Source organism: Anomaloglossus baeobatrachus, chromosome 6 (genome assembly GCF_048569485.1).
Source record: "Anomaloglossus baeobatrachus isolate aAnoBae1 chromosome 6, aAnoBae1.hap1, whole genome shotgun sequence".
In the NCBI taxonomy this organism is placed as follows: domain Eukaryota; kingdom Metazoa; phylum Chordata; class Amphibia; order Anura; family Aromobatidae; genus Anomaloglossus; species Anomaloglossus baeobatrachus.
Genome location: NC_134358.1, coordinates 215,591,992 through 215,613,578, shown reverse-complemented (window position 1 = coordinate 215,613,578; position 21,587 = coordinate 215,591,992). Strand labels below are relative to the sequence as shown.

Sequence of the window (21,587 nt, the reverse complement as noted above, 5' to 3'; positions counted from 1 at the left end):
GGTGGTCTCTATCCTTTTCCTGCACTCTTTAAGTAGAAAAGACTTCACAGTTTGAAACGTAGGAGTCTGCTCCTGGCTGGATGTGGCCTAAGGAGCTATGCCTGCAAACGCTGGCCCGTGGGATCTATGGGCCCTGGCAGTGACCTCTTATCCCTAATCGGTGGGCTGCTGTCTTCTATGAGGGACTTTGGGTGGGACAGGACCTCTAGTCCTGGCCTCAATTGGTTAATTAACTATTACCACTTGTTTCTGGCTCCTGGCTTTAGGGTCCGAGTACCCCTCTTTGTGCTACGGTTTCCGGGTCGGTTCCCTGTGTCGGTACCGGCGGGCTACAACCCTGGCCGGTCCACCTCGGTCCCACCGAGCTATCTTCCCGTCTCCTGCTGACGGAGACCACCGTCTGCCTCCTAGCCAAGGCACCAGGGCTCCTACCCTGGCACCGCTCAACTTGGACTTGACTGCTGGAGCTACCCCTAGCTCCAGCCCACACTCCTCTCCAAACTGACTCTAAACACTTTCTGCTTATTTTCCCGCCCCCGGGCTGTCTGGACCCCTGGGTGGGCGTGTACCAACTGCCTGGTCACGCCCACTGGTGTGTCTATCTTTGCCTAAGGGGGGTGACTAGGGTTTAATGGTTGGCTGTGTGTTTCCTAGTGAGGGAAGGTATTATGCAGGGGCCTATTTGTGACTACCTGGTTTTGCCAGGGCGTCACACAAACATGAAGAACCATTGAACCATGACGAAGGCATAGGAAGGCATAAGGAAATGCTGAAACGCTTAGTCCGGTGGGCCTATTTCCTGCCTTACATAGTCAAAATATGGATTTTTAAACAGTGATAAATAAAGTAGATATTTTTTTAATTGAGAAAGGAACTTTGTGAATATATACTTACCATCCGCAAGATTGTGCATTTTTGCTCTTCATCTTGCTGGATTGAGTGGCTGGCTCCCACCCTTCTCCGTGCGGACGAATCCTTAGAGACCTTATTCCACTAGATCTTCTGATACCAGTAAGCTAGATATTTTTTATTTTTGTACAAATGAAGAACAAAGAAAAACTGGCCGTTAATTAAGGCTACTTGTCATTACAGGGGTATTCCCATCTTATACATACATAGGATAGCCACAGTTATGGTATATGGATATGGAAATGTATAGTTGTTGATGCCACCAATGGAATCATCATCTTTTTTTATGCGGGCTTTACACTAGACGAGCTATCATGCGATGCATCGTCGTGGTCACAGTTTTCGTGACGCACATCCGGCATCGTACACGACATCGTCTCGTGTGACACCTCATAGCGACGCAGTATTGCTCACAAATCGTGAGTCGTGTACTCGTCGCTCAGTTTAAAAAAATTGTGACACCACGGGAACGATGAACACAGCTTACCTGCGTCCTGCGGCACCCGCCGGCTATGTGGAAGGAAGGAGGTGGGCGGGATGTTTACATCCCGCTCATTTCCGCCCCTTCGCTTCTATTGGCCAGCTGCCGTGTGACGTCGATGTGACGCTGAACGTCCCTCCCACTTCAGGAAGTGGACGTTCGTCGCCCACAGCGAGGTCATCCAGAAGGTAAGTATGTGTGACGGGGGTTAAACAAGTTTGTGCGCCATGGTCAGCGATTTGCCCGTGACGCACAAACGACGGGGCGGGTACGATCGATCGTGAAATCGCATGATCGGTCGTCTCGTGTAAAGCAGGCATAAGTCCGGAGTCAAACTAGCTTATAGCACCTGATGTGAGAGAATTGGATGTGATATGCTCATGACACTCGACTTAAACTATGCTGCGAGTGTCGCGGGCGGAGGAGGGGACGCTGCGCTCACCCACTGCTCGGGTCCGGCTACTGCTGCTGCTGCTGCTCGGTGGTGGCTCGAGCGGTGGGCCGGATCCCAGGGACTCGAGCGGCGTTCCTCGCCCGTGAGTGAAAGGGGGTGGTTTGGGTTTAGGGATATTGTCCGTGACGCCACCCACGGTTGTGGTGAGTTTGGTGACACCACCGCTGCTCTAGACGGGGATCCCGGGAGCGATGACAGGGAGCAGCTTGGATGTTGGTTCTCCCCTCCGTGGGTAGGGGGTTTGGTTGTCCCGGGGCCCGGTGAGGGGTTTAGTGATGGCAGGCGGGTTACGGGGCCTGGTGAAGTGCAGGGTCGCGGGGGCAGCGCTGTGTCGCACGGCACGGTGGTACTCACTCAGCCAATGACGAATGCAAAGTCTCCGGTAAAACAAACGGCTGGATGGACGGGTCCCACAGACGGCTGCGGTTGGTCTCCTCCCGGTAGGTTGATGGTGACTGCCTTTCCCTGCACCTGTGTTGTGTTTACGGTTCCAATGGCTTCCCACCGGTAATCCGCTCCCCAGCAGGTGCGATGTCGGTGGGATCAAATTGAAAGTGACGCACATCCGGCATCGCATGCGACATCGTACTGTGTAAAGCCTAGATGATACGATTAACGAGCGCAAAATCGTCGTAATCGTATCATCGGTGCAGCGTCGGCGTAATCCATAATTACGGTGACGTGACGGTCCGATGTTTTTCCTCGCTCCTGCGGCAGCACACATCGCTGTGTGTGAAGCCGCAGGAGCGAGGAACATCTCCTACCGGCGTCACTGCGGCTTCCGTAGGATATGCGGAAGGAAGGAGGTGGGCGGGATGTTTACATCCTGCTTATATCCGCACCTCCGCCGCTATTGGCCGCCTGCCGTGTGACGTCACTATGACGCCGCACGACCCGCCCCCTTAGGAAGGAGGCGGGTCGCCGGCCAGAGCGACGGTCGCAGGGCGGGTGAGTGCATGTGAAGCTGGCGTAGCGATAATTTTCGCTACGCCAGCTATCACACGATATCGCACCTGCGACAGGGGCGGGGACTATCGCGTGCGACATCGCAGCATCGGCTTGCGATGTCGCAACGTGCAAAGCCCGCCTTAGCCTTGAGGGCCGTCTGGAACGTCAGCAGAGTCCCAATGGGGACCGACAGCAAGGTAACCGGGAAAGGCTACCATGCTCTAACTTTTCTTTCTTAATCAGCGATCCCGCGGCGCAGCTGCCTTTGCTGCCGCTCCTGGTGCGAAGCACTTTCTGCTTGCTCCGGTTCAGGCGGTGTGGGGGATGGGCCCAGCCGGAGTCCCCCCGTGCCGGCTACGACCGGTACCTTCGGTAATGAGGGACCCCGCTGTGACATGACCTGCTCTGCTTCCTGGAAGCTGCATCCCCGCCGTGCCTCAGCCGAGGCCGTGTGTCTGGGAGCGGTCAGCGGGACTTGCGGTGCTGGCCTCTGGGCGAGGGTGGCCTCCGTTGCGGCCGGGCGGGCTTACAGGGCCGTCGTCCTCTCCGTCGCGGCTGGGATGGAAGCCGGGACGGGTGCCAGGGCGGTGGTAAAGGTAGGGCCCGGGGGCCGCAGGTCTGGGCCCTCTCCCACAGACGCTGCGGGCTCCGCTACCGGTGGCAGGGGTAATGGGTCGGTCAGGGCGTTGGCCGCGGGCATGGGCAGTGAGGGAGGTAGCGTGGTGGATGGCAGCAGGCCGGGCCCCTCAGCCGTATCGACCGATCCCTCAGGGACATAGGGGCGTGGGTCGATTACCCGCTCCTCTGAGACTACCTCCACTTCGGATGCCCAAACGGTTGCGGCCAGGCCCTTCATCTCCGACGTCCACTTCGCCAGCATGAAGTGGACTTGGGCAGGGAGCTCCTGGCACATCTTGCTTCTGGATCCAGGAACGTGTTTCAGCAGAGTCCTGGCGTCCCTGCATGCTGCAGCGCTAGTTACATGCGGCTGCGACCACCGCTCCTCCAGCGGCTCCGTCGGGCGCAGACATCTTGTTTCCGTCCCCCTTAGTCTTTTCCCGGCTCTTCCTCTACATGGGCGGGGTTTTGACTTTCGTGCCTCCACTACTCGGGAAGACGCTCGAGCGGGGATTTTTCGCGCCCAAAATGGCGGCTTCTCCAAATTTTCGGCCAGACACCTCCGGCGGTCACAAGGCGCACCTCTACCAGACGGCAGAGCGGTAAGATCCTGTTCGTGACGCCAAGTTGTCACGGGCGGAGGAGGGGACGCTGCGCTCACCCACTGCTCGGGTCCGGCTACTGCTGCTGCTCGGTGGTGGCTCGAGCGGTGGGTCGGATCCCGGGGACTCGAGCGGCGTTCCTCGCCCGTGAGTGAAAAGGGGTGGTTTGGGTTTAGGGATATTGTCCGTGACGCCACCCACGGTTGTGGTGAGTTTGGTGACACCACCGCTGCTCTAGACGGGGATCCCGGGAGCGATGACAGGGAGCAGCTTGGATGTTGGTTCTCCCCTCCGTGGGTAGGGGGTTTGGTTGTCCCGGGGCCCGGTGAGGGGTTTAGTGATGGCAGGCGGGTTACGGGGCCTGGTGGTGTGCAGGGTTGTGGGGGCAGCGCTGTGCCGCACGGCACGGTGGTACTCACTCAGCCAATGACGAATGCAAAGTCTCCGGTAAAACAAACGGCTGGATGGACGGGTCCCACAGACGGCTGCGGTTGTTCTCCTCCCGGTAGGTTGATGGTGACTGCCTTTCCCTGCACCTGTGTTGTGTTTACGGTTCCAATGGCTTCCCACCGGTAACCCGCTCCCCAGCTTGGATGGAGGCTGAAGGAGCCCCTTTTGCCCGCAGGCTCTGGCCCTGGGAACTGTAGCCTTGGCGGTGATTGTGTTTCCCTCTACGGTGTGAGCTGTTGCCTTCAATCGGGTCTTTGCTGCTGGGAAACCCAGGAGGTTCCCCTTGCTAACGGATTTGACCGATTTCACGGCGACTCCTAGCCTGGTCGGGGTCCGTAAGCGCTGCCGGATGGTGCTGGCTTCTCTTTACTCTCCGATCCGGTATCGCCGGGCCACCGCCCGTCCACGGTCCATACGGTTTGCTCCAATTAGCCTCTCCTGCAGACGGTCACCACCGTCTGCCAACCTTGCTGAGTGCCCGGGCCACACACCCGGACACGGTCAGTCTCCTCTCCTACCACTTCACTCTCCAAAACTCATCTCACTACTTTTCCCGCCTCCAGGACTGTGAACTCCTCGATGGGCGGGACCAACCGCCTGGCCCACCCCATGGTGTGGACATCAGCCCCTGGAGGAAGGCAACAAGGATTTTGTCTTTGGCTTCGGTGTGCCTAACGGGGGTGTGGGGTGTGTTGGTGTAGTTCTGTGACGACCTGGCTTGTCCAGGGCGCCACACGAGCATGACCGAGTGTCATTTTACTGTGATACAATTCTCTAGCATGCAAGAACTGGGGGACAGGTGAGGAGTGATTAATCTCTCCATCTTCTCCGCTGCCTGTCTCTACGCATATTGCACTACACTCAGTAGTCATCAGAGTGCAGTCCAGTGTTTCACCACCCCCCACAGACTTGAACGGGTGCGCTTGATCCAAATTTTGGATTTTTGCAATTATTTTCTTATGCTGAACTGGCATGAGAAAAAAATTGCATAACTGCACTGCCCCATAGTATAACACTGGTCTGAGTGCTATCAGATAGAACATTGCAGATCTGCACTGCCCCATAGTATAACACTGGTCTGAGTGCTATCAGATAGAACATTGCAGATCTGCACTGCCCCATAATATAACACTGGTCCGGGTGCTATCCAATAAAACATTGCATATCTGCACTGCCCCATAGCATAACACTGGTCCGGGTGCTAACTGATAAAACATTGCAGATCTACACTGCAACATAGCATAATACTGGTCTGATTGCTATCCGATAAAACATCACAGATCTGCTCTGCCCCATAGTATAACACTGGTCGGAGTGCTATCCGATAAAACATCACAGATCTGCTCTGCCCCATAGTATAACATTGGTCTGTGTACTATCCAATAAAAAATCACAGATCTGCACTGCCCCATAGTATAAAGGGGGCTTTACACGCTACGACATCGCTAATGCGAACTCGTTGGGGTCATGTAATTGGTGACGCACATCCGGCCGCATTAGCGATGCCGTTGCGTGTGACACCGATGAGCGATTTTGCATCGTTGCAAAAACGTGCAAAATCGCTCATCGGTGACATGGTGGTCCATTCTCAAAAATCGTTACTGCAGCAGTAACGAGGTTGTTCCTCGTTCCTGCGGCAGCACACATCGCTCCGTGTGACACCGCAGGAACGAGGAACCTCTCCTTACCTGCCTCCCGGCCGTTATGCGGAGGAAAGGAGGTGGGCGGGATGTTACGTCCCGCTCAGCTCCGCCCCTCCGCTGCTATTGGGCGGCCGCTCAGTGACATCGCTGTGACGCCGCACGGACCACCCCCTTAGAAAGGAGGCGGTTCGCCAGTCACAGCGACGTCGCCGGGCAGATAAGTATGTGTGACGGGTCTGGGCGATGTTGTGCGGCACGGGCAGCGATTTGCCCGAGGCGCGCAACAGATGGGGGCGGGTACCCACACTAGCGATATCGGGACCGATATTGCAGTGTGTAAAGCCCGCTTAACACTGGTGTGGGTGCTATCCGATAAAACATCACAGATCTGCACTGCCCATAGTATAACACTGGTTGCTACAAATGCTAGCCGATAAACATGGGATAGTACTTGTCCTTATTATACACTTGTGTGAGTGAGACCTAAAGAAAAGTGCCCCAAATCATACAGCTGTCAAGCCTGCTTTACACGAGACGATAGATTGTGCGATAGCACAATCGATCGTACCCGCCCCTGTCGTTTTTGCGTCACAGGCAATTAGTTGCCCATGGTGCACAAACTCGTTGAATCCCCGTCACACGTACTTACCTTCCGGACGACCTCGCTGTGGGCAACGAACGTCCACTTACTGGAGTGGGCAGGACGTTCGGCGTCACAGCGACGTCACACGGCAGGCGGCCAATAGAAGCGGAGGGGCGGAGATGAGCGGGATGTAAACATCCCGCCCACCTCCTTCCTTCCATTAAGCCGTTGGGTGCCGCGGGAGGAAGGTAAAGCTGCTGTTCATCGTTCCCGTGGTGTCACACGGAGCAACGTTTAATGCCACGGAAACGATGAACAACCGCCGCCATTTTAATGAAACAATTATATGAAACCTAGCGACGAGTACACGACTCACGATTTGTGAGCGATACTGCGTCGCTAGGAGGTGTCACACGAAACCACGTCGTGCGCTATGCCGGATGTGCGTCACGAAAACCGTGACCCCAACGACATATCGCACAATCTATCGTCTCGTGTAAAGCCCGCTTCAGTGTAGAGATGGTTGGTAGTCCCATACAAATGAATGGAAATTTAAATCACCTCTGCGCTGATGACCCACATCAGTTTCCTGTTCTCAAGATAGATGTTGTTCCTAATGGTGCGTCCCACGAATACCACTAAAATATTAGATGGGCAAGAAAAATAGACAATATCTTTTATTCATTATCAGCTGCCTTTCCTCATACAGAATACCATGGCGGTGTGCTCTTAAATACTTTAATGTGGCAAACCAAAGAATTATTTATTATATAGTTTCTTTATTAAGAAAAGTAAAGGCTCTTATATATAATTTTCCAAAAGACAGTAACAATCCCATATTTTTGTGTAGTGTATACAATGATTGATGATTCAAAAGTTGAAAAAGCTGTCTTGAATAAAAAAATGCTTTTTTCACTAGAAACAGAGTTACATCTATCGAAAGGCTTTGTCTGGCTTCAGAGGTTAAATACATATGGCTGTATTACATCCTCAGACACACATCATGGACAAACATTATGCTGTGTCTGGAATAAAGCAGGAGACCAATTTTTTCAACATACGTTAGTACAGTCATAATAAGAGGACAAAGGAGATCAGGCAACAATGTGCATGTAATAAATTTAATTTTATTAGATAAAATCGCATAAAGTCAACTGGTACAAAAAACACATGATAAGGACAAGTCAAGCCTAAATGTGGGAATATAGAAAAAGTGGTAAGAAGTATGGGCAAACCAATGCCGCACAACCTGCCCGTGTACAATACAGGGGTAAATGTGTATAAGGCCGTCACATTCCAAAGTAGCTCCCTGCCTCTACAACCTGCCCTGCCACACTACTCAGGTATTGTCTACTTGCCCTGCCTTCCTGCATGCTGGGCCACCCATGCTGGGATGAACCCACTGTGCATATTTATGCTGGGATACGGTTTTCTTTCTTTATCCTAGCCTGGGTGTCCCTGCGGCATGGTGCTATCACTGTTATGGTGTGCCTGTATGGAGAAAGTACATCCTGACATTTGTCTTTCAAACTTATGATATTGACATATAGCACGTTGCTGCATGTTTGTTTTTTCTCCATGGGGTTGTCACCTTGTCACTGAATCACCATGCTACATAACTTTGGAATGTGACGGCCTTATACACATTTACCCCTGTATTGTACACGGGCAGGTTGTGCGGCATTGGTTTGCCCACACTTCTTACCACTTTTTCTATATTCCCACATTTAGGCTTGACTTATCCTTATCATGTGTTTTTTGTACCAGTTGACTTTATGCGATTTTATCTAATAAAATTAAATTTTTTACATGCACATTGTTGCCTGATCTCCTTTGTCCTCTTATTATGTATGTTCCCTGGAGTAGGCTCCTGCCCTAGGGGGTCCCCACCAGTGGCCTCCTTGGTGTTATAAGTATCATGGCGAAACTGTTATATACGTTAGTACAGTATATGCTTAATATTACATTAGGATTATGGGTATTACAAGTACAACTTTGTGGACTCGGAAGCCTGTGAACAACATCAAGGAATATTCTCATCTGTACCTATTTCTGGTGACATTGGGTTTGTCATTGAGTTTTTTTTTATATTTCTAAATAAGTTGACTTCATAGGTTTGCCGTAATATAACCAGATGCTGTGTTAATATAAGACAGGAACTTATATTATTTTTTGCTCTGCAAAATGCACTATCGCTTATTTTCGGGGTAGGTCTTATTTGTGGGGAAACATGGCTATTCCCTATATACTGCTAAGTTTACCCCCAATGAAGGCAGACACCCCCCAGGAGAACAACCCTTACCAGCCCCCAGACATGTAGAGATGATAAGTGAATGTACTACTCACATATATGTCTGCGTCGCTGTCGAATCCCCCAGCTGGCCAGAAGCAGTATCACTCGTTTAGAGTTAGTGAGAGTAGAGTGATCTTCCAACCCGATGTGAGTGTGTATGTGTTTGTGTGTGTGTGTGTGCGAGAGCAGAAGGATACCGCGATCGGGTGTGTGTGTATTTGTGTGTGTGTGTGTGTATGTGTATGTGTGTGTGAGAGAGCGTGGAGTGATAACGGGACCCAATGTGTGCGTGAGAGTGAAGTTATACTGGAATCTGATGTATGAGTGTGAGTGTGCCGCCCCTGCAGTGGTCAAACCACTCAGATCTGGGGGTCGCTGTGGCTCAAGGGTCTCCGGACCCGAGGGCTTGCGGCCACTCAAATGTAAATGGGACTATTTACAGGCGATAAGAGTTTGTGATGCCACCTGTGGTTCGCGGTAAGGGGAGTACCACCGCTGCCGATGGGAGCACCTGGGGAGATGGAATGGGGCAGCCAGATGACGTTCCTTCCACGGGTAGGGGAGACCCCGGGACTCTGGATGGTGGGATGCTGGTTGTAGGGGAGTGCAGCTCTGGTTGGAAGCAGGGGAGGACCGTGTACTCACTCAGGCAGTATTGGTGATGATGCGAACGCAAAGCAGACTCTGACAACATGGTAAACCAAGTCTCTGGGTGCCGCTGCCCTCCTATAGTGCTGCCGGATGGTCTGGAGCCTGCCTCTGTGCACAAATTAGAAGTGTTCTGGTGGCCCGTTGGCATAAAGCTGTCCGGGCCCCGCTCCTTACTTGTTGGTAGTGGAGCTGTGATCTGAAGGTCTCACGCTTGGGATTTCTGTGGGCTGCGTGGGTTGGAAAACCCTATCCCCCTTGTTGCGCTAGTGCCCCTGATCTCTGAGCTTCTTGGGGACAGTCCATAAAGTCACTATCCTCCGCAGGTTAATTGCCGGGTTGCCTGAAGCTACTCCCCGACCTAGGGTCCTGTACCCCGTCGTGCTTTTGGTCCCAGACCGGTTATTAGACTCGAGCTGCTGACCATCCTCCAAGACTAAGTCTAGGCACCCAGCCTCAATACCCTGTGACCGGGTCTCCGACTCCTCCAGGCCCAGACCACTGTCTGCGACCCATCCTCTAACACCCAGGGAACCACACACTCCCAGATTCTCACTTCTCGAGACCTAACACTCAACTCTCTACTTCTCCTTCTTTCCCTCCCACCAGTCTACCTGACCTCTAGGTGGACGGCCCTATTCCAGCTCAGCAGCCCACTGGTGTGTCTGACAGGATGTGGTATGAGGTGTGGTTGGGATTTTGACGCGGATGGAGGCAGTACCATAGGTTGGGAACCTATAACCTTGGGGGGTTGAGTCCTGCACTAAAGAGCAGCAAGTGCAGAACCCTGTGATGCCCTGACTAGTCCAGGGGTGTCACATGAGCAGAATAGCTAGGGACCTGACAGTGATGCAGATATCTGTGGGAGAGCCTATCCACCCTCGGCCGTCACCATTGTAGTTGTTTCGTGTCTCGTGAGTGCAATTTGTTAGAGGGGCTGTCTGTTTACTTTTGGGGCTGCTTTCTCTCTTTTGTTGGTATCTTCTCTATTTTGGGGGTCTTCTTTCTTTAATGAAGTGTCATGCTGTATTATTTAACTTTGTTAGCTTCTTGGACGCTTCCTTATTGAACAGCAACTAGGGCTTATTTCCTGGAGTAGGTCTTACATTTCAAGCATATTCCAAAAAGCACAAAAATTCCTGCTAGGGCTTATTTTAAGGGTAGGTCTTATTTTTGGGGAAACACAGTAGTAATTACACAGAGATACAGGGGCACAGATGTATTACTGCAATGCCAAGTTGATTTGCCGTTCAAAAGTGATGGCAGTCACAACTTCCAAAATTTCAGTAGTATTGGCAGCTATTTTTTTCTGCTATGGAAAGCAGAATGCATAAAATACTCAGTGGTGTTAAATGAGTTGGCCACTACTTTTACATTGGTGGACTATCCTTTGGATAGGTCACCAATGACTGATAGGCCGGGGTCCGACACCCAAAACCCCTGCTGCTTGTGGTCCCGGCGGCGGCAGCCGGCAATGCTCAGTTTTGGCGTTGCTCCATCTTCTGACAGAGGCCAAGGCCGGGTACTGCACATCTGCCTGCCATTGATTAGAATAGGAGGCAGATGTGCAGTACCCGACCACGGACACTATCAGAAGACAGAGCAGCGCCGGAACTGAGCATTTCTGGCTGCCTTTTCTGTTGCTAGGACCGAAAACAGCTGATTGGCGGGGGTGCGGGGTGTCAGACTCTGTCCGATCAGACACTGATGACCACCAATGACAACCAAGGATAGCCCACCAATGTAAAAGTAGTAGCCAACCCCTTTAATAGTTTCCTGAGTGCGGCTCATTTACACGATTGTACTTCAGTCCGCGTGACCCTGTGTGATAACATGGACTGCACTCGAACCAATTTTATTCAATGGGGCACATGAGCAATTCTTTTCACTGACCGAAGTATGCTTTTGCAAAAAATTGAAGAATGTACTAGTTTCTTCCATAAACCACTCCCCCATTCAAGTCTACTGGTGTGCCCCCCAAAAATCGGATGCCATACATATAGAACCTATTCTTTACAAATACATTCCAATACTTTAACTTAGAAAAACATAAATGGTCATGTACATTATTAATAGATGCTATTGTCAAAAAAACAAACAGATTGCACACAGATGGTAAGTGAAAAAAATGATCTAACTTGACAATTTTTTATTCTGTCATGTAAACTTGGCTTTAGGGGAAGCACAGAACCAGTCTTTGCTTCACCTTCCTGCGATGGTTTAGTTTGCTTCTGTAGCACAATGTCAATGTAACCCGAACAATGCTTTTTGGTATCCTCTCCCTTTGCTGCTCACAAAACACAGAAAAATCTTTAAATACAGTATAAACTTTTAATAAACTGCCTCTAATATACAGCTCTGGCAAAAATTAAGAGACCACTGCACAGTTTTATAAAAATTAGCTTATCTATATCTCTGACAGCCATTCCATTCCAGTGTCAGTTGAATTCCAACCAGAATACACCTCATTCTACTTAATGTCCTTTTATTAGGTGATCATCTGAACCAAATCTTATTTAACGAGGGAAAGTATAAAAAACACTGCTGTGGTCTTCACAATTCTCTTGCAATAGGACAAGCTGGATGGCAAAACAAGTGCTAGTAATATGCCAAAAGTAATAGGAATGAAAAAATACCTTTTAACCATGCCAAAGGAGTTGAAAAGAAAAGTCTTGAGTGAGGAAAAGAAGGGCTCAATTCTGGCTTTACTAGCAGAGGGATACAGTGAGCATCATGTTGCCTCCATCCAAGACAGCAGTCCATTACAACAAGGTCAAGCAGCAGACATTGTGGACAACAAAGCTACAGACCGGCAGAAGGCAAAAGCGACTCTCCACTAACCATGATGACTGTCATTTTTTTCGAATGTCACTCAGTAACTGCAGGATGACATCAAGTGACCTATAAAGGAATGGTAAATGGCAGCTGGGGTGAAGTGCACAAAAGGAGCAGTTTGTAACAGGCTCCTAAAGGCAGGGCTCAAGTCATGTAAATCTAGAAAAAAACCTTTCATCCATGAAAAGCATAGCAGAGCCAGGCTGAAGTTTGCCAAAGACCATAAAGATTGAACCATAGAGGACAGGAGTAAGGTAATCTTCTCTGATGAGTCTAATTTTCAGCTTTGTCCAACAGCTGGTTGTCTAATGGTTAGACAGAGACCTGGAGAGGCGTACAAGCCACAGTGTCTTGCCCCCACTGTGAAATTTGGAGGAGGATCAGTAATGATCTGGGAATGCTTTAGCAAGGCTGGAATTGGGCAGATTAATCTTTGCAAAGCACGTATGAATCAAGCCGCATACAAGGTTATCCTGGAAAAGCAGTTGTTTCCTTCTGCTCAGGCAATGTTCCCCATCTCAGAGGACTAATTTTTTCAGCGACTGTGCACCATGCCACACAGCTAGGTCAATCAATGAAGGATTGAATGAATCAATGTAGGATGAAGGACTACCACATCAAAACCCTGTCATGGCCAGTCCAATCTCCAGACCCGAACCCCATTGAAAACCTCTGGAATGTAATCAAGAGAAAGATGAATAGTCACAAGCCATCAAAAGAAGAACTGCTTAAATTTTTGCTCCAGGAGTGGTATAAGGTCACCCAAAAGCAGTGTGAAAGACTGGTGGAAATCATGCCAAGACATATGAAAGCTGTGATTAAAATTCATAGTTATTCCACAAAATATTGATTTTTGAACTCTTCCTGAGGTAAAACATTTGTATTGTTGTTTCTAAATGATTATGAACTTGTTTTCTTTGCAATATTTGAGGTCTGAAAGCAATGCATTTTATTGTTATTTTGACCATTTCTCATTATCAGACAAAAATACAAAATGTATTGCTTGGAAATTTTGAGACATGTTATCAGTAGTTTATAGAATAAAAGACCAAGTCACATTATACTCAAAAATATAAAGAGAAAAATCGGAAAAACTTAAAATTTTGTAGCGGTCTCTTAATTTTTGCCAGGGCTGTATGTGTCTGTGTTTTTTCTTTCAAAATATAAATATTTGCAAGTGAAATCTATTTGTTCTCTAGCATTTACATTAAATACATTTTACAACATAACTTATGACATACAGTACATAGATATAAGCACTTAGGTAGATTTGGAATAACAGTTTTTCAGCATCCTGAAAGGTAGAAGTACAGACTGTGCATGCAGTATGTTCAGAAAAGATTACTCTGCTGCTAATTGCGTTGTTTTTCAAGGTACTAATATAAGGTTACTTGATATGTATCAGCAATGTCTATGCGTATAGTTAGTTGCACCAACCATTATTACGAACATATTGCATGTACAATTTGCTTCTTCTACATTTCAATTATATGATTTTTTTTATAATTAATTCATTAATTAATTGATTATTATTTATTCCTGTAATAAAATCCAACATTCCTCTGAAGTTACATAAAATGGATCTCTTCTTCTTTAACCATGTAAGTTTTATAACATATAAGCCATTCTTCATCCCCTGGTTCACATCATGTTGCAACTTTGTGCATTGTTCCCATTTTGCCGCTCTTTAATCAAAAATGCCTCCCAGTCTGGAGGTGACACAGGTAATTTGATCTGAAAATGGTTCCAAAACCTATAAAGCAAAAACCAAACAAGGAATGATTACTTCGGTATATTGTCAGAACAACATGGATTGAACACAAAACTTTTCTGCAATCATGTTTCATCGCCTACTCTTGCTCTTTAAAGGGGTTGTCTGATCAAAATCCATTAGTCTGCAGTCATTCTATGTGATTGCAGACTTCTGAAGCATCACATAGCATGCATTGTGCTCTGTGAAAGCCGTCAAAGCCGGTAATGGCGGTCGAGTGGCAGCGAGTATGTGATATGCACACTCCCGGCCATAAACCAACTAGAGGGGCGCAGCCTCACTCAATACACTTGCAATGAGCGAGGCTGCACCCATCTAGTCTGATTCTGGCTATGAGTGTGCATATTGTTTACTGTATATACCAAGTAACTGTCATTCCCGGCACTAACACTGGAGAATCCTCACAGCGCACAGTGCATGCAATGTGAGGATTCTCAAGTTAGCAGTCACATATAATGACTGCAGATTGTAGAATTACACTGGACAGCCCCTTTAAAATTCAGTTCTACTTCAGAACTTTGGAAGAAGCACTTGAGCTTTAAAGGGTATTTATATTTTAAGAAATTATGGCATATCCAGGGGCTGGCTGGGAAGGGGGTTAGAGGGGCATTTGTCCCTGGTCCGCTCCACTAGCGGCTGTGCAGAGCCACCTGTTTCTAAATTAGCCAGGCTAGCACTGCACTTTTAATTCTGGATATGCCAGCCCAGATGCGTTACAGTAAGCAGACACAGCCACAGCCATGTCTGCTAACTGTCACGTCATGCACCGTGCTCTGCAATGCCACTAGTGCCGAAGAGGAGTTTCAATGGAGTAGGCGGGCCAGACAAGTGACAAGCCGGGGGAAGGTAAAAATACCACATATATTTGTGTATGTCTATGCTTCTGTATATTTATATATCTGTTTATATGAATTATTGTATATATGTGTGACTGTGTATATATGTGTGCATGTTTGTGTATTTTTTGTCTGTGCATGTCTGTGTGTCTACATATAAGGGCATGTCTGTGTACCTGTTCATGTTTGTGAATGTGGGTGCGCATATGCCTGTGCCTGTCTGCGTGTGTGTGCATTTGTGTGCCATACTGAGGGACATGGCCAAGGTAAGGAAGGCTGAAAAACGACCACCTTTGAACAAGAAACATAAGATAAAATGTCAAGACTGGGCCAAGAAATATCTTAAGACTGATTTTTCAAAGGTTTTATGGACTGAAGAAATGAGAGTGACTCTTGATGGGCCAGATGGATGGGCCAGAGGCTGGATCAGTAAAGGGCAGAGAGCTCCACTCCGACTCAGACGGCAGCAAGGTGGAGGTGGGGTACTGGTATGGGCTGGTATCATCAAAGATGAACTTGTGGGATCTTTTCGGGTTGAGGATGGAGTGAAGCTCAACTCCCAGACCTACTGCCAGTTTCTGGAAGACAACTTCTTCAAGCAGTGGTACAGGAAGAAGTCGGTATTGTTCAAGAAAAACATGATTTTCATGCAGGACATTGCTCCATCACATGCACCCAACTACTCCACAGCGTGGCTGGCCAGTAAAGGTCTAAAAGATGAAAAATATTGACATGGCCCCCTTGTTCACCTGATCTGAACCCAATAGAGAACCTGTGGTCCCTCATAAAATGTGAGATCTACAGAGAGGGAAAACAGTACACCTCTCGGAACAGTGTCTGGGAGGCTGTGGTGGCTGCTGCATGCAATGTTGATCGTAAACAGATCAAGCAACTGACAGAATCTATGGATGGTAGGATGTTGAGTGTCATCCTAAATAAAGGTGGCTATATTGGTCACTATTTTTTGGGGGTTTTGTTTTTGCATGTCAGAAATGTTTATTTCTAAATTTTGTGCAGTTATATTGGTTTACCTGGTGAAAATAAATAAGTGAGATGGGAATATATTTGGTTTTTATTAAGTTGCCTAATAATTCTGCACAGTAATAGTTACCTGCACAAACAGATATCCTCCTAAGATGGCCAAATCTAAAAAAAAAAAACACTCCAACTTCCAAAAATATTAAGCTTTGATATTTATGAGTCTTTTGGGTTGATTGAGATCATAGTTGTTGATCAGTAATAAAAAAAAAATCCTCTGAAATACAACTTGCCTAATAATTCTGCACATAGTGTATAAAAACGGCCAAAATGTTTTCTGCATATAGCTAAATTATAACACAAAATAACTATACAAATTTGGTGTCATGGAAATAATACTAATCTATACACTAATTAAAAGCTATAACTCATCCCACAAAAACTAAAAAAAAACAAAACCATTTCCTTTGTTGACAAAAAAAAAAAAAAATTGAAGTTGCTCTTAGAAGATGGGGTGCGGATGAAAAAATTAAAGCAAAAATAACAAAACTGGCTATAGCAAGAAGTTAAATGAGTTTAACAGCAAGTGTAATGGTGACTTTCACTATGGAAGCAGAGAACTTACTGATGATGGTAGATGTCTGGGTCACGTTGGATTCGGGTTTGAAATCCAATGTACAAATCATCCCATAGAAGGCCATTTTTTACTGTGTGTCTCATCACTGTAGCTCGAGTCCGTATCTAGTGTAAATTAGAGCAGCGTATAGTTAGCATTGGACAGACAGGATTGTAATTTTAAAGTTTGGTTCACTATGGCATCTGGCGTCTGTGTTAGTTGCTTTTTTGACACCAAGAATAATACAGTCTGTAGCGCTATTCTTCAAGGGAAAAAATACCAGAACCTAAAAAGGCAAAGTGAAGGCCATTGGGGTCTGTCAATAACATTTTGCATTGACTGGATTCAGTTACAATAACTGATGGTAAAATAATGTCTACTGCCTATTGGAGGAACCAGCTAATTTAGAGCTACTGTATATGTGGCATGAATGAACAAAAAAGTCTTCAGCTCACCTGCTGCCCGGACTGCTCAGCCTTGCGGGTGCCTGGGATCCCACGGTCTATCCTGACCGGTAGCAGAGATGTGGAAGGAAGAGGGAGAGGGAGTGATCCGGCACGAGTCCTCCTTAGTTTAAAACATTCGAGTCTTTATTTGTACATCTTTAAAAACATAGTGAAGACCGAAAAATAGCTTGCATGGTAAAGGCGCAATTCATGAGGGCTTTGCGCGTTTCGGACTGACAATAAAACCAACTAGTCCTTAGTCATAAGGACTCGTGCCGGATCACTCCCTCTCCCTCTTCCTTCCACATCTCTGTATATGTGGCATCCCTGAGGCTTCAGTCGCCACAGGGCACTGCATCTCACCAGAGGTGCGGTGCTCATCCCGGGTAAGGAGGAGGTCGGTGCCGGCTCACCACATCCACAGCCACTTATAAGCCAGTTGCCCACTCACTGGGACGGGGTTAGGGCGGCTTTGCACGTTTTGACATTGCACGTGCGATGTCGATCGGGTCAAATCGAAAGTGACGCACATCCGGCGTCGCAGTTGATATCGCAACGTGTAAAACCTTTGATACGATGAACGAGCGCAAAAGCGTCGTTATCGTATCATCGCTGCAGCCTCCGACATTTCCATAATGCTGATGGTGTGACAGGTACGATGTTGTTCCTCGCTCCTGCGGCAGCACACATCGCTGTGTGTGAAGCCGCAGGAGCGAGGAACATCACCTTACCTGCCTCCCGGCTGCAATGAGAAGGACAGAGGTGGGCGGGATGTTTACATCCTGCTCATCTCCGCCCCTCCGCTTCAATTGGCCGCCTGCCGTGTAACGTCGCTGTGACGCCGCACGACCCGCCCCCCTAAGGAAGGAGGCGGGTCGCCGGCCAGAGGGACGTCACACGGCAGGTATGTGCGTGTGAAGCTGCCATAGCGATAATAATCGCTACGGCAGCTTTCACTAGATATCGCACGTGCGACGGGGGCGGGACTATCGCTGCAGCATCGGTAACACATTGTTACCGATGTCGCAACGTGCAAAGCCCGCCTTAGGGTAGGGTCATTTAGGATGGTCACCATATCGTCTGGGGCCTCCCACCCACTAACTCTGGGGCTCGAGTGGGTGGGGCGACTGATCAGGGGAGTAGGAGTCACACACACATACTGGGGTTTCGACCACTGGCAACTAAGTGAGACGGAGGAGAATACGGTCGCTGAGGGGAGAGTAATAGCTCCCTCAGGACCAGCGCACATCTCAGGGTGCGGAGCCCTAGGCTGGTGGGCACTTCACGGCCTGCCAGCAGAATCCGCTGGGCAGCGGATTTCAAGTCGTCTGTCCCACAACAGCGCCCGGGGCAAAGCAGCATATAGAGCCAGGTGCCGTGACCATAGAGCGGCCCATCAACGGACTCGCCCTGCCTGCTAGACGGGACAGGGAACATAACCATCCCAAGGACTTGTGTCCCTGTGTAGCTTCAAGTCGCAGGGACTCACACAACACAGCGCAGGGAGGAAGGGCTCACGAAGTATCCCTCCGGTACCGACCCCCAAACTATCTGGGATCATCTGGAGCCCATCACAGCGGAGTCTGGCAGTCCAACGGCAGGAGCAACTCAGTGAGTAAACACCTTACACTGAACCGCTGTGTCGTTTGATCCTTCCCACGCCCCGTGCTTCCCACACTGGGGTGGACAACTACTGTCCACATCCTCCCTGGGGCCTAGATCTGCCTGTGGAGAGCTGCAACATCTGAGCTGCGTTACTATCCGCCCAAGCAGAGTGAGACCCTGCGCAGCGGCGGCTCCCATTATAGCCGCATACACAGGTGGCGTCATGAAAGACAACTATTCCCTTCATCACCATCACCCTCCACATCATTTTGGTTGACACCGCGGGATCACTGTGAAAACCCAAACCTCCAAAACCGGTCCGATGACGAGTAGTTCCCAATACCCCGTGGGCACGTCATATTTAGTAGACGAATGGAGCTCTGGCCTCCATATAGACATATAATGAAATTATTCACTACGAAATTTTGGACCTATTTAAAGAAACAAATTAGATGGACATTAGTTTTAAGGCTCTCTACACTTTTCCAACCATTTGTTTTCTTTTCTACTGCAACTAAAAAAGAAATTTGCAATTATGCAAAAAAGCTTTAATAGTTCAAGTCTGTAATTTTTCCTCCTGATGACTAGGCACATTTTAGGGGTTTTATTTCTGTGCATGTGGTTTTATGAGCTTAAATACATTTTGCTATTTTATTTTTCAAAATACATAGGGCCTAATTTGTGTTATTTCTTTTTCTTTTCTTTTGAGGGGGTGGCAATATTAGGGGAAAATGTAAAGAAAAGACAAAGTGTTAGTAAAATACATATTAATTTGCATTTCTCTTAATTATATGATTATTGTTTTACATAGGATAATATTGCTTTATACTTTATTTTTAGCAGAGGCAAGGCAAAGAAATTGCCAATTGTGTTAACTTTTTATATATTTTTTTTAATTTATTTATTACTCACAAAAGTATAAAAGCATTTAGAAGGCTTTTCAAAATGACAATATATATTTTTATTGCTGATTTAGCTTGTAACTGGAGATGACATACTAGCCTTAATTACGGGGGATATGCAACTGTGGCGCCCCTGAGGTTCTGGTCGCCACAGTGTACTGCACCTCAATTAAGGTATCTATCTCAGGTATCGGGGGGTTAATCACCGGTTTTCCACATCCCCACACTACATACAGCCTAGGGGCTTTCACACAGGGTGGTATGGTTCAGGGTAGATAGGGGGGTGGCCATCACGATAATGGCACTTCCCTGGTCACTGAAGCCAGCCACCTTGGGGGCGGGTTCTACCTGGGGGTAAAAATAGGTGCAACACACTCACATCAAAAACAGATCCGTCGGGACCATAGTTCTGACAAGATATCTGTGGAAAACTTGGACTTTACTAGGCCCGGGGCTTGGAGTGGGAGCTCAGCCAGGGTACCTAACTGCAGAGTGGGACACCCTAAAAATAGGACTTTTTCTCCTTCTCTCAAAATTCCAGTGTCAGCCCCTTACTTGCCTGGGATTGACCGGAGCCCATAAAGGCGGTGACCAGTGCGACCGGGTTGGCAGCTGAAGTTGTGAGTAAACTACAACCTGAACCCGCAGAGACTGTGTTGGCTTGTCCTTACCGGCGTTGCCACCCAGCGCTGAGGCTCCAACAGCCGTTACCTCTCCTCTTCATCCACCTGGGGCCCGCTCCACCTGTGGGGAGTGACACCATCCTGGCTGCCATAACACCTGCCCTGGCGAGGAACCCTGCAGCGGATGCTACTCCCTGGCCACATACCACAGGTGGCATCACTAGAAACCCTCCCAAGCACCCCGTTTCCCCCACTATTTACTATACGCCTCGAGGCAACGGAAGTGGGCAAGGCCACCTGTGACATTGCCTGACCCGACCCGAAATGGCCCGGCAACGAGTAGGTTAACCACCTGCCCCGTGGGGCGCTACACAACCATCTAACATGCACTGTGAAGATGATTTGGATTTGCTAACTCCTAACAGACTCTAAAGCTTTCCTACACCTGGTAATTTTTTTTTTTTTGACATGTATATGCAGTACTCATTAATGTTTGTATACAGTGGTCAGAAAGACAGAGAAAGAAATAGATTATCTCTGGCATTTCTATGGGCAGTTCAGCCATCTTTGACATCTGCTCCTTCCTCCTGCAGCTGCACTATCTCCATGCAGCTGCTGATAAGGAGGGAAAGTTTGGAGTCATATATGGACTTCCCAACTCTTTTTGCTTAGGGAAGCATGGCCAGCCAAATTCTTTCTATGTAGTTACCTCTGAATGAGGAAAAAGACCCTTGGTAGATGTCCAATTTTTTTCTGCATCCATAATAATGAATGGCTCTGAAATAGTGGCCTTCAATTTTGGTTCAAAGTTAAGGCTGCTTTACACGCAGCGACATCGCTAGCGATGTCGCTCGTGAAAGCACCCACCCCCGTCGCTTGTGCATCACGGGCAAATCGCTGCCCGTGGCGCACAATATTGTTAGTCCCCGTCACACTATACTTACCTGCCTAGCGACGTCGCTGTGGCTGGCGAACTGCCTCTTTTCTAAGGGGGCGGTTCGTGCGGTGTCACAGCGACGTCACACGGCAGGCGACCAATAGAAGCGGAGGGGCGGAGAGCAGCCGAAGGAAAGACACGCCCACCTCGTTGCCGGAGGACGCAGGTACGGTGTTGTTCGTCGTTCCTGGTGTTTCACACGTAGCGATGTGTGCTGCCTCAGGAATGATGAACAACCTGCGTCCTGCACCAGCAACGATATTTGGGATTAGAATGACGTGTCAACGATCAACGATTAGATGAGTATTTTTGATCATTAGCGGTCGTTCGTACGTTTCACACGCAACAGCGTCGCTAACAAGGCCGGATGTGCGTCACGAATTCCATGACCCCAACGACATCTCGTTAG

General features: G+C 48.4%; 1 protein-coding gene across 1 annotated transcript in view; it reads right to left on the bottom strand.

Moving 5' to 3' along the window:
- Window positions 1–11,122: 11,122 nt before the first annotated feature.
- The window catches only part of LOC142243092 (cytidine monophosphate-N-acetylneuraminic acid hydroxylase-like), a 186,225-nt gene continuing 175,760 nt past the window's right edge, over window positions 11,123–21,587 (bottom strand). Inside the window, exons 13-14 of the mRNA XM_075314674.1 lie at window positions 16,675–16,790; window positions 11,123–14,217 (exon numbers count right to left, since the gene is read on the bottom strand). Of these exons, the coding sequence (XP_075170789.1) occupies window positions 14,106–14,217; window positions 16,675–16,790 (228 nt within the window). The 3' untranslated portion in view covers window positions 11,123–14,105. The remainder of the gene's footprint in view (window positions 14,218–16,674; window positions 16,791–21,587) is intronic.